This window comes from Castor canadensis, chromosome 11, assembly GCF_047511655.1.
Source record: "Castor canadensis chromosome 11, mCasCan1.hap1v2, whole genome shotgun sequence".
NCBI classification, from domain to species: domain Eukaryota; kingdom Metazoa; phylum Chordata; class Mammalia; order Rodentia; family Castoridae; genus Castor; species Castor canadensis.
Window position 1 is genome coordinate 98,772,882 of NC_133396.1, and position 23,166 is coordinate 98,796,047.

The window sequence follows — 23,166 nt, forward strand, 5'->3', positions numbered from 1 at the left end:
AAATATGCAGAAATGACCTTGGTTTTGGCAGTAGATGGGCCCCCAAACACATACACACACAAACAACAAAGCCATCCCAAACATTCTCATGTTTTATCTTGATTCCTCTCTCTTCCTCACTCCCAGCTTTCCTCTGGGAGTCCCATCCTCAAAATGCCACCCCTCAGTGCTGAGCCAAAGGCCCAGAAGGTTCAGCACTAAGTGTTGAGAACATAGGATGTGCCCCAGGTGACCCAGGGTGACCCCACTGCTTATGGTGAGATAGAATAGCAAGCTCTGCTTCTGCCTTTGTTAGAAGAGCACTTTTTTTCCTTCTGCCTTCTTCTTTTCATCTATAAAACAGAGACAACTCAGGTTTGCAGAACCCTAGTTCCTAATGGAGGGAGGGAAAAAGCCAGACAGTTGTCTCCTTCTCTGACTCCCCTTTTAGGAAGAGTAGAGGATACTGAGCAAAGTCACTGTCAAAGAAGACACCCACCATTGATGGTGCTCATCAGCATCATGCTTCAGAGGGCTGAGGAGCCTGGGATAGAGGTGGGATGGAGAAAGAAAATGAGAGAGGCTGGTTAGGAAGGATACCCACGTGAAAGATGGTTTTCAGCAACCTTTCTAAAGCCAAACTAGCTGGTTTTAAGTCCTCTATTCATCTTTCATCAGTTGCAGGGGCCTAGGTACACACCTAAACCTTTGTGCCTCTGTTTCCTCGTCTGTAAAAATGTCCCTTAGGAATGTTGTGAGTATAACACATAAGAAGTGCTTACAATATGCCTGGCTCAAAAATGTGAGCATTTACTTGTATTTCTATTTTACTTTTCTGTGCCTGGCATTGTCTCGCCCATAAAATTATAACTTAGGGGCAAAAGGCATGCCTCCCCAGCCTTATCTTTAGTTTTGTATTACTTAACACAGACATAGTAGGTGCTCAGAGACTATCTCTAGGTTGATTGACAGGTCATTGAAATTGTGATAAAAAAGGCAAGAACGATAATACAAATTCCTTTGCTGATAGATTCTGTAAGTGATGCACCTCTAAAAAAAAAGACTTAGACTTCAGTGGTCAAAAAAGACCATGTGCTTAGCCGTGAACCAGTAGAGCAGAAGTCAGCCTGGAGCTGAGGAGAACTGGGTGGAGGGCACATCTGTGGGGACAAAAATGTGATCATACTGCTTGATTCAGTGCTGTTGGGTGTACACACCCCAAAACCTTCCAATCCAGCTTCCCAGGGTCACAAGGTTCAAGAGCTTGTTTTGCTTGTGACATTTCCATCAGGACCACCCGATTGTGGCTGCTGTGTCTTAAGAATACATGGCTCTATCAGGCTGCTTACTTGTGCAAAGGCCTAATCAACATGGGCTTGAGGCATTGCTGAGACATTAATAAATTCTATCTCATCCAGCTAGAGGAAACTCTTTTGAACTAGGAAGACATTATATGTAATGCCAATGAACCCTGCTTCCTGGTCCCTTTGGGGGTTCTTCATAAGGAGAGACTTGGACCAGCCAGGGTCTGCCTGAGCAACCTAAGTATCTTTTCCTTAACATATTTGGGACACAGGCAATCAGAGTTTATCCTGGTGTTCTTATCACAAAGAGACAGGAGACTTCCCACCTTCCCTAAGACCATGATCTGAAGGAAGCAGAGAGAATTTCAGCTCTTATGCCTTTGAAACCATGTTCTGTAGTGGAAACTTCAGAAATATTGCAGGTCAGTTACTTCTATAACAGCCAGATACTGACTTGTCTCTGGGTTGAGAAACACTTTTCCATATATCTGCAAAGTCTGAGATATGTCACTCATTTGTACATCGCATATGGGATGGTGCATATGATGGATTTACAGCCCAGCTCCTGGGAGGTAGTTAGTGCTTATTAAAATTCATTTAGTGATAGTAGTAACATGTATAGAATGGTTCAGAGGAAGGCAAAAAGATCAGCAGTCAAGGTGGCAATCGTACATCACACATCTACTATGAACTCTGCCCGGATTGAGTCACCTGGGAACAATACAACAGAAAAAAACAACATGTTCTTTGTTTTATGTTTTTTGTTTTCCTACCAGGAGAAGATTTACATGATTGGCACATGTGGACGAAAACAAAACAGCAGATGAGCAAGTTTTTGCCACACTATGGCTGCAGGGATGGTGCAAAAGATCAGGAAATAGATAGATAAACTTAAATGAACTTTAGGAAAGATCAAGATAAAAAAAATTAAGAAATCTTGAAAATTGCAATGTTTTAACATGTTGGCCAATGACAAAGGAAAAAGGCTCAGAAAGACTATTGAGGTTAAGAGATAGAATTGAGTTCAATTTGACCAGTTTGTTCCTCATCTCTATGGATCTGACACCTGCAGACATGCTCATAGACTTAGAAGGCCAACTAAGGCTTAAAAGTCGTACCAAAAACAGTTCTAAACTTAACCTTCCCGTTTTCCCCTGGCTTTAAGGATGTTAAGGAAAAGTGGAACATGGGGAATTATACCTGTATTGGCCCAGGAACATACAGAAACTAAGAGTAAAATCTTACAGGCACTAATTCCTTGGATAAATCCCAGCCCAAAAGCCTCATTCAGAAGCTGGTTTAGAACCAGTGTCTGGAATTCCTTTCCTGGTCCCTACCCTTCCTTCTAGCAAGTCATGCTCACAGCACCTGCAGCTTCTGAAACCCTGGCCAAAATAATAATGTCGTTGATCAAAAAAAGTTCAGGCTCTAATCCCTTTCTGTTTCATGCTTCCTTCACATTACTGGCTGGACAGTCTCTTCCAAGCTACTTTAATTGGCAGCCTCTGAACCAAGCAGGACAGAAAGTATAAGTTTATTTGAGGTGATTAAACATTTGTAGCTTCCCTCTCCATTCAGGAAGTTTCCCCTGAGTCATCAGGTCTTACACTTAACTCTTGATGTTTAAGAGCCCCACTCTCCATCCAGTCAGGCCAACTCCTCTCTACTTCCTAGTCCAGCTCAAAGATACCACATTGCCAGGGCCAAGCATGAGACCAAGAGTCCTGCCCAATGCTGACTGAAGAGTCTTCTCAGTCCAGTCTCAGGATGCTCTTGGTTTAGTCTAACCTCCATCAATGCCACCTCTCCTACAGAAAGACTCATATTTTCCAGCTCTCCTGGACAAAAGCTCATGGCTTTGAGTTGGCCCTTTTTAACCAGGTAAATCCACGCTTTCCTTCAAACTCTTGTTCTGAGCTTCTATCTGATTTATGTTACCATACCTTTGAGCTCAGATGATTGCTTTGGGGATATACATATATTTGAATGTAACATTTGTTACTAGTAATATATTTGTGCACAACCACCTTCCTAACTAGGCTGTGAGCTCCTAAACATACAGACCTCATCATGGTCTTCTTTGGCTCTCCAGTGAGGGCACAGAGCTTGGTGATAATCAGTGAGTGTGTTAGGCAGATAGAAGGATGGTGTGGAGGTTCTTCAATGTCCAGGAATAGTGGTTGGCCTATTTACCTCATTGAAAAAAGTTAAGAAGATAGAGTACACAGGCTTTTTCCACTAGGCTCTCCCCTCCTCTGTGACTCTTCTTTCAGGCCAACAGCCTAGAATAGTTATATGTCAATAATTTATCTTCTCTTGCTAGACTCACTGAACCTATGGACAACTTAGCAGATAACCACATAGTGACTTGAACTACTCCCTAATTGTACTTGTGTGTGGGTATGAACATTTTATTTCCTCAGTGAGACTTCAATCACCTGAAAAGCAAGAATATCTTGCATCTTTCAATGTTTGAGTGCAATGATAAACATTTACAGAGCATTTATGATACACCAGGCTGAAATTTGCATGAATTTTTCTCATTTGGTTCAGAGCTTCAGAAGGACCCTTGAACCAGTGGGAAGAACAGAAGCAGAAACTGCACCTGCTGACAGTAAGCCCACCTCTGGGCCTGAGTTCTCAGCTCAGCTCTGCTACAAATCTCCCTAGAGCCTAAGCATCCGTGCCTTTCCCTGAATGGGCTCAGCAACCTCTTCATTCAAAGGAGGAGTTGGGATGAATGAGAATGGAAGAACCCCAAGGCCCCTCTCAGCCCTGCCACTCTAAATTCTATCAGCTATAGTTCTATTCTCCAAGGTTCACCACAACATAGTAGAACTGCCTTCTGACCCAGAAGGGATTCTGCTCTCCCTCTTCACCCAGGCGTATACATACTGTATTACAGTAATGAGAGCTTTGGCTGCTTTAGATATCACAAAACAAAACAAGGGCAGAGTGGGTTCATTCTCACTCATCAAGACCACAGAGGAGAGCCAGACCCAGGTCAGAGCAGAGATGGCAAGAGAGGCCCACACAGTCCCTTTCAGCAACCCATTGGCTCATATCTGGAATGAAAATCACCAATGGCAGGGGCTATTGAAAGCCAGTCAGTGGAAGAGACCACAGGGTCACTCTGGGACAGAGAAATCCTGGCTGAAGTCAGATTAGAGATCTGGGGCTTGGGCCTGCCAGAGAGGAACTGGTGCCAAGCCTGAGGCTACAGGAACCACGGCCTCTCGCCTCTGGCAGAACCAGGAGAGTCCAGCAAAAGGCCTCCACAGAAATGAGGCTAACATTTCCCTCTGGGTCCTGGAGGCATCTTCAAAGCAGAACAACAAGCATTAATTAGAAGAGAAGTAGTGGGTGAGCCTGGGGAAAAGGACAGGAGCCAGGGACTTTCTCCCTCAGTGCTTGCCCCAAAACCAAAGGGGGAATATGTAGGGGAATCTGGCAGACCCCTCAAGGAGAGCTTGGAGCAAGAAATATGCTGTTCAATGCACTACAGAGTCTTTAGTAACTAAACTCATTCTGTAAAACAGTCCATGACTGTTCAGGGGCCTTATCAGATAATGTTATAGTCTGAATGTCTATGTCTTCAAAAATTCATATGTTGAAATCCTAACCCCCAATGTGATGGTATTAGGAGGTAGGATCTTTGATAAATTTTTTGGTCATGAGGGAGGTCTTTTGGGCCTTTATAAAAAAGGAGGGCACTCTTTTAATCCTCTTTAAAAAGACACTGGAGAGATCCCTCACCTATTCCTCATGCGAGGATACAATGAGAAGGCATCAACTATAAGCAACTAGCAAGCAAAACCTCACCAGACACCCCAAGATGCCAGCACCTTGATCTTGAACTTCCCAGCCTCCAAAACCATGAGGAATAAATTTCTATTGTTTGTAAGCCACCCAGTTTATGGTACTTTGTTTTGGCAACCAAAAGGACTAAAACAGATAGCTATTGGATGCCGGTATGTTTCAAATGAGAACAAAGGACATGTGCTGCAACAGTCCTCCACTTGACAATATCTCTCCATGCTCTAATCCTGCAAACATGGCTCCCCTCCCCCTACCACTCTGAGGTTGTTAGATTCTATAGTTCCAAAGGATCCTCTAGTGATTAGGGAATGCGACAGGCATTAATTTATCCCCATCTCTTGAACCTCATAATATGTGGTACCTCCACTAGAATAGGAAATTAATTAGAGATGTGCTAATCATTTTTGTTTGATAGCAAGACACATAGGTGACTCTTTCCTAAATCTATGCTCTTTGCAGACTAAGTCTCCTCAACAACCATTCCACTCAGAGTTTTTAAAGGGAGAGTGAAGGTCTAAACTCAAAGGATTGAGCCCCTTAGGCTAGGATTCTGCTCAGGATGACTACAGGAATGTGCACAGAGCAACTTGATGCAAAGATATGCAGTGTCACTGATCCCATGGAGATTCCTGCATGCTCGCAGAGGGCAGAACCAGGCATGGGAAAGAACAGCAAGACTTGGAAAAAGCCAGGGTTGGGTAAAAGGGGAGAAGCTACTGCAAAATCCCTTAGATAGAAAAACAAGAACCTTAAATACATGTATAAGAGATTATATGAGCTGCTTACTGAACTAGTTTCATAAGTACACAGTGCTTGAACTGCACTTAAATTTATACTCCATAAAGGTAAAAATAGTCTTCTCTTAATCACCAATGAATCCCTTAATACCTTACACAGTACTTGCTACAGGTCAGGTGATCAAGAAATATTTGTTGAATTAATGTAGAGTACTCAATACACTTTTAGTCCCCTTTTTTATATCCTTAATTTCTTCTGTCTCAGGGCTTTGAGCCTGAGACCTTAAGTTGGTAGACTAGTTACCACACGTGGCTGGTACTAAATGGACAATATTACTCTGGAGCACACATGCTTCTCATTGTCCATCAGCCTCCCTCCTTGCCTCACACTCACCCCTCTTCTACTGAAAACAACAACCTAACAACAGGCTCTTCCATACCTTCCCTCTCTGAACTCCTTGTTGATGTTGATTACATTCTTTTGGACTGGAAGTTGGGGGTTTTTTTTTTCCCCATATGACTTAGTCTTACCTCTATCTCATTCATATTATGCCAACAAAATTTATCTCATTATAAACTCACCAAGATCAGGGACTAAGTGATATATCCTTTTTAGGCACCATGTCAACCAGCACAATACTTTAGATATTTCTGAACAAACTTTTGACCCTCTCACTACTTCAATTTATGCCTCATCATTCAATCTAGTCTTTTCTCTTTAAACATCTTCCCAAATTTCCAAAGGCAAAAATGACTTTAAATATTCACTAAATGGAATATGTTGAGAACTGATATACCATGCCATGTGCTAGGTGATAAAGAGGAAAAAATATACATAGAGAGAGAAAGAGAAGGAAGGGAGGGGAGAGGGAATGAGGGAGAGGGAGAGAGATCAGTTTCTCTATTAAAGTCAACAGAGTTAGCTAGTTGAACAGGTCAGTGAAAACAGCATCTGACCAACTGCTCAACCAATGGTATAACCTTGGATAGCCAAATATTCTCCCTGAGATACTATTTCTTATCCTGCAAAACAAGGGAGAATACTACTAAGGACTATGCTTTCTTACATTTTGTTCCTTCTGGACAATGAGCATTACCAAAGCTTATGTGATTAAATCCCATGCTAGAAAATAAAAATATTATAGCCATTGAGTGAAGAATGAAATCCATGAAATTGAGATAATTATCAGGTAACATTTAAGCTGCATGCAGAAGCAATTACTCTTAAGCCCATATCAATAGACCACATCCTCACAGACAGCAATAGAGAAAGATACAGAATAAAGATTCTGTACTCAGAGTTACACATCGATCTAGTTAGGTGGACAGTATCCACATGTAATGAGATAGAATGATGTAAGACATTACACTGTTCTCAGTTTTTCTGAACTCATTGCTTCCATGGGCTGAAAGGATAAGTTGTTGGCATTGTAAGTATAAACTAGATGAGAAAGTAGTAAGACCTAAGAGTGACTCTTTTCTCCAGCTGACAGGGGAACTTAAAAGTTTTATAAGAAGAATGGAAGAAAATCATCCAAGAAGGGAAACAGTGTGACAATAATTGTACAAATTGAGAAATATGATTCAGTACTCTATGCCCAATAATTCCGTGTGATGAGAGTACTAGGAAGAAAAATAAGACAAACAGGAAAAAGAGAAGTATCCAAAACTCTACAACTCAGACTAATAAAAGGAATGAGACTCTTCTCAGAGAGAGTGAATTAGACTTTGAGACAGGAAAGCTACACCTCCAGGTTCATGGAGCTTAAGACAGTCCCATGAGGAGAGAAAAGTAGTGATGAGTGACTCCCTACCAGGAAAACAAAAGGATTCCTCAAAAGGTCTAGAATGTTTCCAGTAAGAAAAAGAAGACTGTATTAGGACTTAATCTTCAAATATGTGATGTAGTGTCTTGAAGTACAAGGATTTAGACCATACAATAGAGATCCAAAGTTATAACCAATGGAATTTCAGAGAAGCAGATTTCAACCAAAAATAAAGGGGAATGTCTAAAAATTAGAGCCATTAAAAAACATGATGTGCTTCTGGAGAATATGCACTCCCCGTCACTGATAGTATTAAATAACACCTGAATAAGCACCTTATTTGGGAAGCTTTAGGAAAGATGCTTCTCTATGCCAGATACTGGGTTAGATAACTTCTAAAATCCCTTCCACTTTTAACAATCTATGTGTCTGTTCACCAGATGCAAAACCAGGGCAACTTAACAGCCTGACACAGAGGCCAGCTAGGTACTTGTAAGTTTTTTTTAAATGACCTTATTTATACTGATACAGATTTGAAATCTTACACAATGCTGTTTATGGCCAAGAGTTACATGGTGTGTACACATATAGACACTCTCACATATACACATGCTGGTACTAGGGCTGGTAACTGGTACATTCCATTTTCTGCATGTGCCATCTGGCCCGGATTTCATGGCAAAATTTGGATGTCAGGCTATGCTCTAATATAGCTAAATTGTTTAAAGCAACTTTGAGCCTCAGTCAAGAATAAAACCTGGCTGGTTACAGTTGCTCACACCTGTAATCACAGCTACTTGGGAAGCAGAAATCGGGAGGATCATGGTTTGAGGCTAGCCCAGGCCTCAAAAAGCTGGCTGTTTTGACAAGTACCTGTGGTTCCAGCTACACAAGAGGCTATAAGTAGCAGGATCATGGTCTGAGGCTGACCCAAGGCAAAAACATGCAATCCTACCTGCAAATCACTAAAACCAAAAAAGGAGGGAGCCTGGGGGCATGTCTTAAGTGGTAGAGCACGTGCTAGAAAGTATGGGGCCCTGAGTTCAAATCCTAGAACCATCAAAGAAGAAGAAGAGAGGAGGAGGAGGAAGAAAAGGAGGAGGAGGAAGAAAGATCTGGTGAGCAAAATTGATCAGTTTTCAAAAAATATTGAGTATCACTAATAGCTGCATTAAATAATTATGATCTAGAAAGTAATTCTGAACTAGTAAATCTTAGTTACTCAAGTCTTTTACTCTACCAACATATATTGGTAAGTTGCCTCAATAAGTTCCTCTTCCCATGCCCTCATCTCCCTGAATTCTAAATTATTTATCAGGGTTTTGAATACCATTGAAATATAAACCAACATTGCTCAGTGTTTCTCCTATTTCACTTCACTACAGGATATGTAAAAGATAAGAGTATGGAAAAGAAAATATTCTCTTATTACACAGCATAAAGTTTCCTTGTTTCTTTATATGATGTTTTAAATGGTTTGATGGTGTGAACTATGTCCTATGTCCTAGGAGTACTTAATGATCCTGAGTAACACCTCATAGCTTCATCTTCTCAATAATATCCCCTCCAATGGCTTATCATGACCCAAAATCCCAATAGTAGCATCCTTGAGTCCCCCACTTCTAAAACTTTGCTTGTATGTACACTTTGACTTGCTTAGTAAAAGAATGACCCAACTCCCACATGTTCACACTACTATGCAAATGTTTCCTCATGTGCAGAACTTCTCAGACTTCCCCAAAACAACATATTCCCCCAGGCATAACTCATCCATATAACACTATAGTGAGTTGTATTATGTCTTTGACCTAGATCCCTGAAAAGGAATATGGGAGTGAGTTTCTAGATCATAGTCTTAGAACCATTGGGCGTCCACAGCAGCCTGCCAGCATAGCACTCACAAGGTCCTGAGCCTGGGCCTGGGGATTCAGGGATGACGAGAGAGGTGGATGATCATATTGTGGGTAGAAATGAGGATATTGCTACTAAACATTAAGTAAAGGGTGGGCTAAGTCTGAAAAATCATGTGGTTGGAATCCTGCAATATTGGAGACAAGAAACTTGGTAAGAGATAGGCTGAGGGCAAAGTCCTGGTCACTGCTAATGTGATAGACACCCCGCCCTGTGTGGTCTGTGTCTGTTTAAAGAAGCCCTCTTATGGGTAACAATGTTTGTTTGAAAAAAGGGTTGCATATGCTTATGATTATAGTCAGAGCATATGTGGGATATCACTTTCCTAAGTGAGTGGTATACCAACTGATATAATAAGAAGAGATAAGAATAGAAGGTAAGTAGGAGGAAGAGCTCTTTTGAGAGTTCTCTAAACAGTTTGATACAAATTTAAAAATCTTGACATTTAGGTTTAAGAATTCTGAAGAGAAGTTTGGCTCTAATTTTTACCTATGGATTATGAAACTAAAACTGTGTTCTCACCTAGATAAAATTGATGGCATTTATAGAAGAAATAATGATGATTTTTACAGAAAGGAAATCAAAAGGAACTTAAGAGAAGTTAAATACACTGAAAACCAAGAAATAGAGAATAGCATAACAGTATCCAACCATCAGCTGAACAGTTTGTAGAAACCAGATTACATAACCACACTCAGCCTCAATCCATTCTCCAACACTACTCTATTCTCTTCAGAACCAACATCCATGAAAGAAAGCAATCCCAAGTTAGAGCAACTACCAGAGTCACAGAAGTCTGAGTTCACAGTGCAGGACAGAGTAAATACTATTTCTGAAACAAGTGATTTTGGGAAACAGAAGCAGTATCCAGAGATGATGCAGAATTGAGTGAACACAAACAATGCCTCCTGATGCTTGAACTTCAAGTGTGCACACAGCAAGAGGCTAACCACTCTGGTAAGAAGAGCACCTACCTAGACAGCTTCTGAGAATTGAATCCCTCAACTCTTCTGCTTGGACACAGTATCACACCGAGCTTTGCCATTCGCTCTTTCTCCCTTCTCAACTATCCTACCTTCTCAGTTTTCCCCTTAGTCAACTCTAGTTTCCACTTTCATTCAACAAAGTATTCTAAGAAGGCAGGGAAAATGAAGATAAATAAGTAGATAAACTGCAAACATTAGTGACCAACATATTAGCAGATTCTATTTTCAGTCTCAGAGAGGATTTATTTAATTGGCAGTTGCTGCCATTATTATCAATGATTATAGGTTCCCAGAGTTAAAATAGAGAGCCCCAGCCCATCCAATCCTACCATCATTCCTTCAACAACCCCACCAAGCATCATAGCTCAGTGGTTGAGATACAGGTTGTGACCTTTATTAGCTTTGTGATTTGAAGCAAATTACTTAACACCCCAACCTCAGTTTTCTCATCTAAAAATGGGATGCTAACAGCAGTACTGAAAAAGAGGTCCAGAGCAGTAAATGAGTTAATACTTAAAACAGTTCTTGGCATCATGGCTTACCTACTATTATTACAACTGGAGCTGTTTGTACAACTGGAACCAATCGAATTTCATAGTAAATGCATTTTGATTGTCCCAAGTACATGGCTAGGGCTCATACATATTAAATAATCATGATATTACAACACCTTAGCAAACACAAACATACCAAAAACAAACAAAAAGCCCCACATCCTCTGCTCTAATAAGAAACAGTCCATGTTAGCATGCAAAGTTGTCAGGTTCAATCTCTTACTGGAACATATTTCTCCAAGTATGTCTAATCCCACATTTGCTATTAAACTTGTTGGGACCCTCCAGTTTTCAGCAAGTGACTGCATGACACTGTGCAGTTTCAATTTTGCCTGCCAAGGGGTTCTTTTTATGACCTCCCCAAGAGATCAGTTTGGTTCCAATAGCTGGGCTGTTATACTCCCGGGGGTAGTCCTTGGTTCTTTTTAAAAATTGTATATAAATCCATCTTTTCTAAGAAACACACATTCTAGTCAATAATACCTACCCTTGAATCCTATGAAGTTGAACGGGCAAGTTAACAGGAAAAAGTTGTTGTAAGTGGGTTATTTCTTCTCTATGAGCTCTCCCCATACGATCATGATCAGACTCAGGATGCATGTATCCCTCAACCCCACCACTCCCCATGCAGAATGATAAGGAAAAAAATCACAAAGAATGTGGGAAGGCACAAGGAGAAGGTTATAGTTGGGTCTCCTGTACAGCAAAAATCTCAGCAAAGAGGTGGAGATTCTGGTCAGCTGAGCACAGAGACCTAGGCTCAGAAAGTGGTAAATGAATTCTGGAGCCTCAAACAGAAGACTAGCACTGTCAGCCAAATGGGGGCTTTCCATCTCAGAGGAGACTGGTGACTAGGTGGGGAGCAGGGACAGGGAAGAAACCTGGGGGACATATGCATCCCTCTGATTTAGCAAGAAGAGCCAGGCAAGCAGCAAGAGTGTGGGTGGGGAGGAGAAGGAAGAGGCCTCTCTTAAGGCAGTGGTCTGGGCCCCAACCAAGAGGGTGTAACAGTCAGTTTCATTTGGGGCTAAGGATTGGTAAGGTGCTTGTCCAGCAATTGCCTCAAATGTGCATCCAATCAGTGTCATTTTTCAAACCCTCACCCAGCTCTGGCCAAGGAGGCAATGATTAAAGCCAAAGGCTCAGGCTGAAGCAGGCAGGAGCCTGGAGCTCTGTGGAAGTCTTAGTTCTGTAGCTCATGAAATAGGACACCCAGAGAGAAAAACTAAAGGGAAAGAGTCACAGCCAAGCAAACACTCCCTCAGCCAGAGCACTGAGCCCAGAGGCCTGAGAGGGGGTCCTGGCCTGCAGGGAAAGGTGGCCAGCTGTTCCCGCTCTCTTCCTTTCCAGGGTCATGATTTCCCCAGACAGAACTGACTCTTTTTGTTCAGCATGTACTCAACTGCCTCACCCACAATTTTTAAAGCCTCTTTAACAAGACCTTGCTTGGTGAAGCTTATGTTGGTTTTATTTGGTATAAAGAATATTGTTTCCGTGTCCTCTCTAGGTTGGATAGCAGTATAGGATTCTATTGTATGAATAGTCCACGACTTATTTTCTACTACTGGTGATCATCTGGATGTTTCCAATTCAGTCATTAATAATGCTGCATGAACATTTCAGTACAAATGTTTAAGTAAACATATATATCACATTTTAACTACATATCTAAGAGAGTAACTTCCAAATCATAGAATATGCATATGTGCAACTTAAATAAATATTAACGAAACGTTTGTCAAAAGGGTTGTACCAATTTCCACTCTTACTTGCAGTGTTTATTATTTCCCATTGCTCCAAATCCTCAATGACACCTGACAGTATAAGTCTATTTAGTTTAAACAATTTGGATGGGATGTAGTGGTCTCTCCTTTCCCCAATAACTAAAGCGAAGACATAGTGAAGATAAACATCTCTTGGTAAGTCATTGGATATTTATTCACTCTTGTGGAGCTCCTGTTCAAGTCTCCTTCCCCCTTTTTTTGCCTTTTGCTTATAGGGAACTTGGAGAGTTCCCTGTATCTTCTGAATTCAGCACTTGTTGGGTATCAGTGCTTCAGTGTTTTCTCTGCCTCAGTTATTTGCCTTTCCCTTTCTTAATAGTGATTTTTGGTAAACACAATTTCTTAACTTTGATGCAATCCACTTTACCAATCTTTCCCTTTATGGCAGTGCTTTCTGTGACTTGGAACTGTTGTGTAGAAAGGAGATGAGTAAGTCAGGGAAATGAAGGTGAAGAGAAAGCACTTTCCAAATGGGTAGGCTTGAGTGAGCCAGGGTAAGCATGTGTTCTCAAGACTATGAGAGCAGTGGACTGAACTGGTAGAGTGGAAGGTTTGTATCAGTAAATGTGGGAGAAAGACTTAGACAAGAGAGGTGAGGATCATCTGCAAGGGTCCTTAAAGCCAAGCCAAACCATTTCCCCTTGGCTTGAGGATAATGAAAGTGCTTGGAATGTCCCTGTATCCACCTGTCTAGAAGCCTTCCTTACCCACCTTATCTGATTTTCCCTGCAGTTGATTACATGGTTATACCCACCATAGAATCACTGTCCCTTTGATACCTTTCTATCTTGAATATCTATCTCTGCCTATATCCTAATGCATTGCAATGTATATAGATTTCAGTTTAAACTGACAGCTTTGAAGGAAGACATTGACAGCAGAGTACAGGACTGGGTTGTATGGGCTCATGAGAGGTCATTATTAAATTTTCAGCAATTTTGAAAGCCAGATGACATTGTGTTGGTAGCTTGAAATCCACCCTGGAAAGATTATTTATATGACAGAAATCAGCAAAAGCTACACATCAAGGATAACCACCTCTTCCACAGAGCCAGTTGTTAAACATTTGCCAGCACAACACTAGACACTAGTCTTAATTCATCTCTATGTACCTGCCACTGACCATAATGTCTGCATCAGTATTTACTTAATTAAATTGCCTTTTTTACAACAACACCCAATACTCCCCTTTAAAACTCCAAGTAAATAAATGTGACTAATAATAATTGTGATAATCCTATTCTCTACTACTTCATTACAATCAGCAAGTATGAATGGATAGAATTGGAGAACATCATTCTGAGTGAGGTTAGCCTGGCCCAAAAGACCAAAAATCGTATGTTCTCCCTCATATGCGGACATTAGATCAAGGGCAAACACACAAAGGGGATTGGATTTTGAGCACATGAAAGAAGCGAGAGCACACAAGGGAGGGGTGAGGATAGGTAAGACACATAAAAAATTAGCTAGCATTTGTTGCCCTTAATGCAGAGAAACTAAAGCAGATACCTTAAAAGCAACTGAAGCCAATAGGAGAAGGGGATCAGGAACTAGAGAAAAGGTTAGATCAAAAAGAATTAACCTAGAAGGTAACACACACGCACAGGAAATTAATGTGAGTCAACTCCCTGTATAGCTATCCTTATCTCAACTAGCAAAAACCCTTGTCCTTCCTATTATTGCTTATACTCTCTCTTCAACAAAATTAGAGGTAAAGGCAAAATAGTTTCTGCCTGGTATTGAGGGGGTGAGGGGGAGAGGGAGGAGGCGGAGTAGGTGGTAAGGGAGGAGGTGGGGGCAGGGGGGAGAAATGACCCAAGCATTGTATGCACACATGAATAATAAAACAATAAAAATTAATTAATTAATTAATTTTTAAAAAATCAGCAAGTATGTCACATTCATTCAGTATATACAATGACGCCAACACAGAGAGGTTACAAGTGGATCTTGAAGCAGTTAGAGAACAGCATGCAATAAAGCACAATTCAATGCAAGACAGCATGTTAGAGAAGCCAATCCTCCCAGTGCCCCATCCTCAATAGGTATCATAAGACAGTTGCTATTCCTAAGAGATCTGTGAAGTATACTTTTCCCATGAAAATCCAGAGTAAAAACAGTCCAGGAGTTTCCTAGAGCCAAAAGCTCATCTAACTCACAAGGCCTGACACAAGGAGCCTGTGGGCCTGCTGTGTCAGTCTCCCAGGCATGTCCCTTGCCATTCCCTCCAAAAACAGGATGGGGAAATGTCAGCTGGTGAGAGAGCACATGACTCACACCAGCAGTGCCCCACAGGGGAAAGAGGTTTTCTGTAAAAGAAATGAGTAAAGCTTGATTTGCTGCACAATTCCAAGAGCCAAAGCTTGGTGAAAGAATAAATATAATTTAAACAGACACAACCCCAGCATTTCAAAGCAATTAACAAATTCAACTGTAGATCCCTTTGTTTTTAGAAAGAGGATGCCATCAGATGTTTTTTAACTAAAAGAATCCAGGCAGTAAGAAGGGAAGCATCTGAGAACCTCCTCAGGAAGAGAGATGAGAACCTGTGTGATTCCAACAGGAATTATTCAACTTTATAATTGCTTTCATTTATTCTTAGGCATGGTAATTTTAAAGGATATTACTTGGAAATTTTAAAGGATATTAAGGAAGCCATAGCTGTGCTTATAAAAAGAGGCATGCCATGGATTTTCAAAAGGATAAGAAATATTCACCTTTTAATTCTCATGTTTTACAGATGAGGAAACTATAGATTCCAGAAGATCATAGATCAAGTCTATATTATTCACTAGTTTGTGTCCAATACACAGTAAATCTGATATAAATAGCTGTTGAATGAATGAGTGAGTGAGGACCATAAAGGAGGCATGATTTGGCCCATTCCATAGTTGCATTTGGGCAGAATTGGCCTTAATCCCAAGCCCAGTGACCTTTCCAGCCTGGAGTGGTGATTAATTAAGAGCACTGAGTCTGGAGCCAGACTGCCTGGGCTCCTAGGCACCCCACCCCTTTATGAGCTATGTGACCATGAGTAGGTTTTGTAACACCACTAAATCTCAGTTTCCTCTTCCATAAAATGGGGATAATCATAGTCTAGCTCCAGGGAAGCACTCAAGAACATCAAGTAAGGAAGGAAACACACAAAGTATTTAGAAAGTGACCAGTTCAGGTGCTCCATACACAAAGACCTTTGTTACATTATAATATAACATGTGACTAAATGAATTTAGTCCCTAATAACTCAGCATTCTCTCTTCTGTGTTCTTAGCAGACCCTTTGAAAAATTAACCTGAGGCAAAACTTTGAAGTATCATGTATAAATGACATTTTATATTTTTCTCCAGTAGTCATCAATTTCAAATAAACTGGAAGACTACCAAAAACTTAAATAACTGAGGCCAACAAGACAGCCCTTGAAGGAAAGGCCTGGAACTCATCGCTTATCCTTCATATGACCTGGCAGAAGATAGATGAACTAGCCCAGAGGTCAAGAGCATAAATGTTAACCTTCTAGGTTTAAATCCTAATTCCTCTACTTGTTTACTGTATGACCTAGGGCAAGCTATTTTCCCTCACTGTGTTTATGCTTCTTCCATTATAAAATGAGTTTAATGGCTGCACTTACCACATAGGTTTGTGGTAAAGACTAAACAGTGCCTGGCATTTTGCTAGAAATACAAGTATTAGCCATCACCATGCATAACAGACAACCATGTGAGTTCATGTGAGTTTCCATAAATTCAGTACATAACAGAGTTGTCATCTTGCTATTGGCTATCCTTGCAAACCACATTGCAACTGACATGAGAACCACAGTTCAAATCCACAGTGCCACCCTGATCCTAGCCTGAAGAAATTCACAAATAACATAGCAAGTCAACGCTGATCACTGAAATAAAGTCTTGTGACAACTAGCCTGAATTATGGAACTTGGGTCACACAACAAAAGTGGGGGGATTTTTTTTTAAATTGATTTTTCAAAACCCAGGGGCCTGTGTCTTAATCAGCGATGGAAACAAGTTCCAAACGTACCAACCCAATGACAAAAGACTGGAGATGACCAACGCCATAGCCAGAACCAGCCAAGCTACAATTGGCGGGTGCTGAGGGACACACTGGTAGCTGAACACTCTCAGGTTACCTCTCTGCCCCTTGGTACTTTCCTGGGCCTCTTCTAGCCAGTGTTTGGCAGAGCACAGCTCAGTTCAACTCGGGACAGCTTTGAGACTCTCACATCTATTGACGTACCCAAATGCCCCTCCTCTGTGAGTCACAACAGTATTCCTTACAGGCAGACTCAAAACTCATGCTCAGCTTGGAGTTTTAAAAGAGATAGTGTGTCAATGTTCTTGAACTAACAGAGCTTAAAATCAATAAACCTGTAAATTTCATAGAGCCAGTATAGTGTTGTGGTTAAGAGATTAGATTCTAAAGCCACTTTCCACCTGAGTTCGAATCTTGGCTAGCCCACTTACTTACTTTGGGCGAGATACTTAACCCTGCTTGCCTTAGTTGCCACACCAGTAAACTAGAATAATTACATTCATTCACATGGTTTCCATAAGATTAAATGATATAACATGTGTCAAGCACTGAGGAATTACCTGGAGAATCAGCAACCTAGATAGGGGCACACCACTTGGACTGGGTGAAAAGGTATCTGCTCAAATGGAGAGAAAGGAAACAGAGAAGTCTCACAATGAACAGAAGAGAAGCTTGTATCCATTTGTGTGTGCTGGTACTGGGACAGGAGAAATATGTTACCCTTACTTGCTTCATTCTTTTTTTTTTTTTTAATTTTCTTTTTTTTTTCTTTTATTATTCATATGTGCATACAATGCTTGGGTCATTTCTCCCCCCTGCCCCCACCCCCTCCCTTACCACCCACTCTACCCACTCCCTCTCCCCCCACCCCCTCAATACCCAGCAGAAACTATTTTGCCCTTATTTCTAATTTTGTTGTAGAGAGAGTATAAGCAATAATAGGAAGGAACAAGGGTTTTTGCTGGTTGAGATAAGGATAGCTATACAGGGCATTGACTCACATTGATTTCCTGTGCATGTGTGTTACCTTCTAGGTTAATTCTTTTTGATCTCACCTTTTCTCTAGTTCCTGGTCTCCTTTTCCTATTGGCCTCAGTTGCTTTTAAGGTATCTGCTTTAGTTTCTCTGCGTTAAAGGCAACAAATGCTAGCTAATTTTTTAGGTGTCCTACTTATCCTCACCCCTCCCTTGTGTGCTCTCGCTTGCAGCCATGAAGAACGAAATGTTATCATTCGCTGGTAAATGGATGGAATTGGAGAACATCACTCTGAGTGAGGTTAGCCTGGCCCAAAAGACCAAAAATCGTATGTTCTCCCTCATATGTTTCATTCTTAAGACATGTTTAGTACTCTCTTTTGTAAAAATCACTTAGAACCCATCCAAAGTAAAGGCTCTTTCAGCTGCCCCGACTAGTCCACTTACATAACACTGAAGTCCTTCGACCAATCTCATCAAGGTTTCCAAAAACAATCACCTTGAGACTGAGTTGGCCTGGAAACTTTTAGTAAGCTGCATTGCAGTTTGAAAAGGCAGTGAATGGAAACACCAGATGGTCACCTACCTCATGCCTTGCTTCTCTGATTGCATCAACATATAAAAGGCACCCATGAGAGTGATCCACCCTGTTACCCTACCAATGCTTGATGTGTCTCCCTAAATACTCATTATTCATTGTGAGATCAGGTATATGAACTGCGCTAAGGCCATAACTGATAAGGTCAGGATCTTAGAATTCAAACCCTGTCCTCATTCCCAACCTGTCTTTGGCAGCATTTCTCTGATTCAGTTCTTTGTCTCCTCCATTCAACCAGAAATCTCAGTTGTAATTAAACACAGGTCAGAGTGTCATTATAGGACCCATAGTCAATTACAATAAAACTGAGACAAGAACACCCAAAACTACTGGCTCCCAGATCAGAGACTGCTTAAGACAGCTGGTAAGATATTCCTAATGATTATGTCCTTTCAATAATGTATAGAACTGAAAAAACAATAAAAAGTGAAACTTTAAAGCACACCAACATTCCTCATCTGCCATGATTATTTCTACAAACAACAAGCCAGCTCTCAACATTGCTAGGAGAGTTCTACATAATTCACGGGAACTCACAGAGGCCAAGGAGAGCAAGCCAAGCAGCAGTACCATTTCATTGCCATAATGGCCACACTCATTCCTCAAGATGAGGCCACTGGGCACATAAGGAATAACAAATCACTTGTCAGTGCCCTTGGTTCACGTAATGCCTTGCTTCCTCTGCCTCCTACCACATCTAGGTTTCAGAGAAATCAGAAAGGTGCAGCTCTGTCTGGAAGGAACACAATGAGACCTCTTTACTAAATGTGAAATGAAGATAGTGGTTGACAGAGAGGCCTTAGGAGCCCAAACCATGGCAGCCTCATCCTCACTTTTTGCTCTAATCTTCATACTTTCTGCCTTGCCAAGAGCTCTCCTATGTCCCTAATCAAAATCTTCACCTTGTGGATAACATTAGCAAAAGAAAATAAAAGCTAAAATGGTCAGCCTTGCTGTTAGCAACCCTGAAGACTGAAATCAATTTAATCCAATAAATTTTATCATCATCATCAACAAAAATGATAAATATTTAGTGAGAAGCTCAAGACACTCTCACAGATCTGTGGGGAAAACAAAATGAATAGGAGCCAGTACCTTTTATTTAGTTAATCTTTGCCTAGAACCATCTGATGCTGAATAAAATTTCTGAGATGTGCACCTGACTTGTCTACATATGAATCCCAGCCACTTAGCAATGTGGCCTTGGGAAAACTAATCGCCCTCTCTCCTTCAGTTTCCTCATCTATAAAGTAGGAATAATGACAAAGATTGCTGTAAGGTTAATTAATTCAAAGGACTTAAAAAAGTAACTGCTACAGAAAAAAATGCTCAGGGAACACTAGCTATTGGAAGGCTTCATGGTATTTATGTCAGTGAAACAGCTTCTTCACTATGAAGTGTCCCATCTCTTTGAGATCAGAATTGCAAAAGACCTCAAAGAGCATCCCTCCTGCTTCCCCAATAGACATATAAAGCTCAGGGATACAAGCTGACTTTTCTACAGCTATACAACTTGTTAACAGGAGCCCTGAGGTTTGACCAAAGCCCCCAGCCTAGATCTCCAATCTGCCTCCCAGTCTACTCTACTAAACTATCAATCACTCTGCAGTCTCCTCAAAACATGCTTGTAAAGCTGGGCGTGGTGGCACACACCTGTATCCCAACTACTTGGGAAGTGGATAGAGGCCTAAACATCTTGAGTTCAAGACCAGCCCAAACAAAGGTAGCAGCAAGATCCTGTCTCAAAATCAAAAAACATTTTCAAAGCAGAAGTAGGAGGCAGTGTCTGGGAGTAGTTCAAGTGGCAGACCATGTGCTTAGCATATGTCAGGTCCTGAGATCAATGCCCAACACTGCAAAAATAAATTAATTAACTAACTTTTAAATAAAAAAATTAAAAGCTTGTATTTCAGTGACTCAAAAAAATGAATGTTGATAGGAGTATGAGAGAGTATTTTCAGGCAGCACTTTCTCCCACTATCTCACTCCATCCATACATCATATAAATAGAATATGTGCATTCATTGACCAATTCTAAGCATATTCCATGCATAAAAACTTAGTGTAAATGATTTCTTCAGATTCTCACTGCAATCCTATGAAACAAGTATTATAATTATCCCAGTTATACTAAAGAGCAAACCAAAGTACAAAACAACTAAATGACATCCAAGATCACAGTTAATAAACGGTGGAATTTTGGTTTAAATCCAAGCAGTCTGTCTCCAGAATTCATTCACCCTTCTAACCACTTTGCTACACTGCCTTGTGAGCTTGAGAGGGAATAGTTCAAATTTTCTTGCTTGGTTTTAGCTGTAGTTATGTATGGTGGCATTGGTACTAAAAGTTCTACTATCTCTCTCTCTCTCTCTCTCTCTCTCTCTCTCTCCCTCTCTTTCTCTGTGTGTGTGTGTGTGTGTTCTGTATTCCAAGTATATATGTAGTTTTCAAAGTTGTTACATATAATCATCTTTGGGTGATGAGTTGTAGTTGGTTTGGATCAGTTCAATATTTCTGCCCACACAAAGCAGAAATACTCTACTAGGAAACAGCATCTATCTTTGAATCTCTTTTAAATTGCTATAAAATCTTTGTTGTTCTCAGACATTACATAGCCAAACTCTGAGCTTTGGGTCTTAAAGAGGTCTAAAAACAGCTCTGCAAAATTAAGTCCTCCTTAAGAAGGCTGAATGAAGAATTAGTAGTGTCACTCAGGAAGAAAGAAACCAAATTAACAAATTATACTAAAGTTCTTAGCATCTGACTTCAGGTGTACAAGTGTCAAGTTCTCATGGTGTTGAGGTGAAATACTAACATCAATCAATGTGGTGGTTTTTTGACCTGCAAAACTCTTGATTCTTAAGAAAGTGTTATCACTTTTCAAATAGAAATTTGGAAGGAAGAGAGCAGGATTTCTCTCTTAATTAGAAAAGGAAACTGAGATAGAAGAAGTTAAATGTCTTAGACCCACCCAGAAAATCAAAGAGATTTAGAACTGGTAAAAGTCACCAAGGCCACACAGCAATGACTAGTAGTCCTGAAACCTTAACTCAGGCTTCCTGACTTTGAGTCTAGAGATTGCTTTGAAAAATAAGGCCACACAGAGGTAAAGTTGTGTGGATGATTTCTGGACTCTGCATTGTACTCCTTTGAGCTACGTGTATATTTTTCAACACCACACAGTCGAGAGCTATTCAGTAAGTCTTCTTCCCTCTTTATTCTTCTTTCATAAAATCGTTCTAGCTATTATAGTTCCTTGTCCTTTGAATCTAAATTTTAGAATAACACTGATATATCCACGAAATGTACTAAGATTTTGGTAGGAATTATGCTAAACTTGACATCTTTACTATGTTGTATCTCCACTGTGGTGAGGACTTCCACAAACATAAGATATCTCTGCATTTACTTAGATCTTCTTTGGATTTATTGGGTTTTATCATTTTCAGCCTGTAAGTCCTGGTATGTTTTGTTATATTTACACTTTTTTATTTTTCAGTGATTATAAATTCCACTGTATTTTTAATTTTGGTGCCCACACATTAATTATAGAAATATAATTAATTTTTGTATCCCACCAACTTGCTAAACCCATTTTTTAGTTCTAGAAGGGTTTCTTCCTAGATTTCTTGGGATATTCTACACAGGCAATCATGTCATCTTCAAATATAATTTTATTTCTTCCTTTATGGTCTGTGTGCCTTTAAATTTCTTTTTTGAAATTGCTAGAACTTCCAATACTGTGTTGAATCAGAGTGGAAGAAACACCATCCTTGTCTTGATCTCAGTCATAAGGAGAGAGCACTTCATCTTTAAGTATGCAATTGGTATAGATTTTTAATAGATGCTTTTCATCAAGTTGAGGTAATCTCTTTCTATTCCTAACATGCTAAGAGGTTTTATCATGAATGGATGTTGAATTTTGCCAAATTATTTTTTGCATCAATGAATATGGTCATATAATTTTTATATCAAATCAATATTACATACTGGAATAAATCCAATTGATGGAGTATACAATTCTTTTTATACATGGTTGCATTCAATTTGCTGATATTTTCTGAGGATTTCCACATCTATACAGCTACTCCTTCTTTCATTTGGTTAATATTTGCATGGTAATGCTTTTTTCATCCTCTTTCTTTCAATGTGCCTTTATCATTTTGTTTATTTGTTTACTTATTTATTCATTTTTGGTGGGACTAGGGTTTGAACTCAGGGCCTCATGCTTGCTAGGCAAGACCTTTTTGCTTTTAGCTATTTTTCAGACAGACTTTTGTGCTTTTTTTCAAGCTGACCTCGAACTGCAATCCTCCTATCTCCAGCTCTCTATCATTATATTTGAAGAAGTTTCTTATAGAAACTCATATTTTAGAGCATTCTGCAAATCTTTGTCATTCTCACAGATTCAAAACAGTTAAATACTAACAATTACATATGATCTACTGTAATATATCAATCCTCAATGTATTAATCTAGTGCATTTAACCCTTTTTTTAAAAAAATCCTCAAAATATACCCATTTCCTAAAGGGGAAAATTGAGACACAGAGACATAAAAGAATTTGCCAAAGTTAATACATATAAAAAGTAATGGATTTGGAATTTAAGCCCAGTCTGGCACTAGCATTCTTGTACCCAGTACACTTTACCAGCCTAGGCCAGCCAACAAGCAGGGCTGCCTCTTTCTCACTCCCAGAGTTGAGT

General features: G+C 40.2%; 1 protein-coding gene across 7 annotated transcripts in view; it reads right to left on the minus strand.

The window, feature by feature from the left end:
* Positions 1 to 23,166, minus strand: part of Ddr2 (discoidin domain receptor tyrosine kinase 2) — a 126,783-nt gene that overhangs the window by 58,928 nt on the left and 44,689 nt on the right. For 4 of the 7 annotated variants that reach the window (XM_074047625.1, XM_074047624.1, XM_074047623.1 and 1 more), the window contains exon 3: positions 479 to 523. The exons of 2 other annotated variants lie outside the window; for them this stretch is intronic. In XM_074047625.1, coding sequence (XP_073903726.1) covers positions 479 to 481 — 3 coding nt within the window. In that variant the 5' untranslated portion in view covers positions 482 to 523. Of the gene's footprint in view, positions 1 to 478; positions 524 to 11,543; positions 12,231 to 23,166 lie in introns of those variants that run through there. One more of the 7 variants, XM_020170640.2, reaches the window with a different exon arrangement.